The 3554-nt window shown below is 39.2% G+C and overlaps 1 protein-coding gene across 1 annotated transcript; it reads right to left on the bottom strand.

The window, feature by feature from the left end:
- Positions 1-479: 479 nt before the first annotated feature.
- On the bottom strand, positions 480-3328 carry LOC130465455 (protein FAR1-RELATED SEQUENCE 5-like). Its single transcript, XM_056834219.1, has 4 exons — positions 3159-3328; positions 2058-3025; positions 754-1898; positions 480-668 (listed from the first exon to the last, which is right to left on the bottom strand). The coding sequence occupies exons 1-4, from the start codon at positions 3326-3328 to the stop codon at positions 480-482; spliced, it is 2472 nt and encodes an 823-aa protein (XP_056690197.1).
- Between the last annotated feature and the right edge of the window lie 226 nt (positions 3329-3554).

Below are 3554 nucleotides of genomic sequence, written 5' to 3'. Positions count from 1 at the left end.
TTCTACACATTAAACGTAATGGAAGGGCATAGATTTAATACAACAAAATTAAGTATGGATTACTGCACACTAATTAGGGACTTTTAAAAATTAAGTATGGATTAGGGACTTTTAAAAATTGGTACCCTAGTTATTCAAATACAGCCCACGCATGTTGAATTTGTTACATTTGTTGTACCAAATTAGGGTATCTTTGTTAAAGATTTTGGAATTTTTGTACCAAATTGGGTTATGTGTGCTGTATTTGGTACAGTATTTGTACCAAATTAGGTTTATTAGTACTTTTTAAGTCTTGAAGAATGACAGTAAGGATCGCAAAGTTGTGGTAATAACAACACATAAATATAGATTCTATCCCATTCAAACACATACACAGAAACACATACATATAGATCATTCAAATATCTGAAATGAACAACAACACATAAACAATTTCATTGTTAAACCTATTTTCCTCTTCATAGTTTTGACTTCGAAAATCACTTATCCCACCCAAGAGAATTTCGGCATAAAAGATCATCAACATTGTCAAGTCCAAGTCCATCATCACCAACATCACCAACATCATCTCCTCCAACTATGCTGGTGAAATACCCAACTGACCCATCTTGAGATAACATCTCAATACCCCCAGCAGAAGTGTGTGTCAACTCAACATCATCAGCGCCCTGAATAAGAAAAAGTCAAATCAAAGTTAATGGTTTGGACATATGAACTGCAACGAAACAAGTACTATAAATACATTTGTAATACCTGCGTGGGAGGTTCCTGTGAGCAACCAGCAACATCATTTGTTTTGCTTCTCCTTCTCCTTATGGGTGTTTTCTTTTTTGGCTCAACACAAGAACGGTGCCTACAACTTGGTGTCCTATGTGGTTTATTTCTTGCCACAGGATCATTCACCTTGACGTTATCAGGAGGTGTTGCACATTTGTTTCGTTTGTTCACAGACTTAGGGGTACTTTTGGTGGTCCTCTTGTTTTTGGTTTGACTGCACCCATTGGTAACAGATTTTGGAGTAGTTGCCCTCTTCTTGTTGGTTTGAGACAAACCAGGAGTACCAACATCATCCTGTGTCTCATCAGCATCCATATCTTCCACACCAATCAACTGTTGATCCAACCGCTTCTCCAACACCTTCAATGTATCCATCACAATTTTAATGCACTCGGGATTCGTTGACGCCTTCAAACTGATTGGCTCGTATGCTAGCATTAATTTATCATGCTTCATGACATCTTCGGTCTTACTTGGATCATGGTACACCACCTTCACGCGCGAGTGCTTCCTTGACACATCTTTCCTCCATCTACGAAGAATATAAACATCTGGGACATCTTGAATGTCATGCATGTCATACACTTTTATAATGTGCCTGCAAAGTATACCGTCACTTTCAAACAGCTTGCATTCGCACTCCGCCAATTTAGTCTCCAAATTGAACTGCACAATATAATTCCGCCTGTACTTTGTTGAAAATTCCTTGCGGGTTTCCTTACACAACACCCACACTCTGTCCTCCAGCTTATGATGTGCAACTTCAGCTGACACCATAGTAGTCTCAAGAGAAGTAAGGTACAGTACACGATTGCACTGCTCTTGAACCTCGAGGAATTTTGCATCTGTGTACACCTTTCTAAAGGCTCTCTCAACACTAAATTGGGTGGCCAACGGGCGAACTGCCCTTTGGTCAGCTGCATCAGCCTGTTGCTCATCGTTAGCTCTAGATTCCACTGCTTTAATATAAAATGGAGCAAACTCAAACAATCGTGTGTGCTTATCAACGAACCCATCAAAGAACCTGTTTATGCTTTCGGATCTTTGAGTGCTCTTCATTCCAGCCCAAAACATCCCGTTCATAAATGCAGGCACCCACATTTCCCTTCCATGGTATAATCCTGAAATAGTAGCAAAAGGAAATCAACATAAACAAGTCTTGAACATCTTAAGGTCTGTTTTTTCTGCAGGAAAATGTGTGTCTACATGAAAATGTACCATATGGTTTTTTAATTAATGTACCATATATGAAATAATGAAAAATATAATTATGGAATTACCTGCAAGCCAAATCTCACCCTCCAGTTTATACTTCTTGATTACATCAGTCCATTGCACTTCAAATTCATTCTTGGTAAGGCTGTTGTAAATCACATTATGAAGCTCAACTTTGAACAGCTCATAGTCATTGTATTTTCCAAGTTTGTGACTGAACTTGGTAAGTATGTGCCACAAGCACCATCGATGTCGGACATCAGGCATTACTTCTCGTAGGGCCTTCCTCATGGCAGCGTCTTGGTCAGTAAGAAAACCAATGGGTTTTTTGTTAGACATACATGACAACCACTCGGTAAATAACCATTCAAAGGTCTCTGAATCTTCATGGGATAACAATGCACACCCAAGCAGAATGGTTTGACCATGGTGATTAACCCCAACAAAGTTAGAAAATGGCAAGTCATACTCGTTTGTTAAGTAGGTGGAGTCAAACACTACAACATCTCCAAACTCTTCGTAAGCAGCTCTACTCCTAGCATCTACCCACATCACATCCTTTAATATGTTATCCTCACCCACCCTATGCTTGTGAAAGAAATTTTCATTGTCAGTAGACATCGCTTTAAAGTACTTCCACATTGCATTCCAATCTCCCTCCTTCATCTTTTCTGCCTTATCCCTAGCAATGATGTTTTGAAGATCTTTTTTGGTGAATGTCACGTTCTCAACTCCATTCCTCTCGCTAGCTAGACAGTTAAATATCTGAGGAACGTTAGCACCCGAGTTGTAGTCATTAAACAACTTCCTCTTTACAAGAGAGGTGATGTCTTCCTGTCGATACCTAGGAACATACCTAGATTTCCTCGGTGTTGGACAATGGTTCTTATGCTCATTAACTGCCCTTTTAACCACCCATTCCCCATCCTTGGTCCTGTTGCAATACATTAGAACAGGGCAATCACATTTCTTTGACCTTTTGGTGCCAAGCTCATCCCTAGTTGAGTAAACCCTTTTCCCCTCAACCCGACGCCTATACACTGCACGACCATAACATTCACACTTCCACAAGTATCCCCTCAGTTCCTTAGATTTTGCCCCCCCCCCCCTTTTGCACATACGACCCTGCAGCACGGAGTATGCCAAATCCTTGTTGTCTCCCATACCTTTTGTAGTACGTATCCACTTCTTCCCAACTCTGGAATACCATCCCAACAAATGGAGGACTCACTACATCATCATCGGCTCCATTTTCTTCTTCATCATCCGTAATGTGTACTTCCTCAATTACATCCTCAATTACATCCTCATTATCATTCCCAACAAATTCAACCATATTTCTGCAACATTTTACATTTCAATTAAGTAAAAACCCCTTTCAAAACCCTAACAAAGATTATTTCAGTACCTAAAAATCATTATCCATTCTCAAGGCTTATACATTCCCACTTATTTAATTATCAATACAGATTATTATAATTCACACTTAATTAATAATCATGCCTCAATTCTTACAAATTACCAATAATTTGTTTTGCTCATAATTTGTTTTGCTCAATTAC

The sequence above is a fragment of the Spinacia oleracea genome, chromosome 1 (genome assembly GCF_020520425.1).
Source record: "Spinacia oleracea cultivar Varoflay chromosome 1, BTI_SOV_V1, whole genome shotgun sequence".
Taxonomy (NCBI): Eukaryota; Viridiplantae; Streptophyta; class Magnoliopsida; order Caryophyllales; family Amaranthaceae; genus Spinacia; species Spinacia oleracea.
This window is presented reverse-complemented; position numbering and strand designations above follow the sequence as displayed.

Bases quoted from the DNA above. Each gene is read 5' to 3' on its own strand.
- LOC130465455 (XM_056834219.1), bottom strand. From the start codon at position 3,328: ATGGTTGAATTTGTTGGGAATGATAATGAGGATGTAATTGAGGATGTA. The intron at 3,026-3,158 runs GTATGGGAGACA...TGCAGTGTATAG, and splicing joins GTGGATACGTACTACAAAAG to GCGTCGGGTTGAGGGGAAAA. The intron at 1,899-2,057 runs GTAATTCCATAA...CTACTATTTCAG, and splicing joins GGGTGAGATTTGGCTTGCAG to GATTATACCATGGAAGGGAA.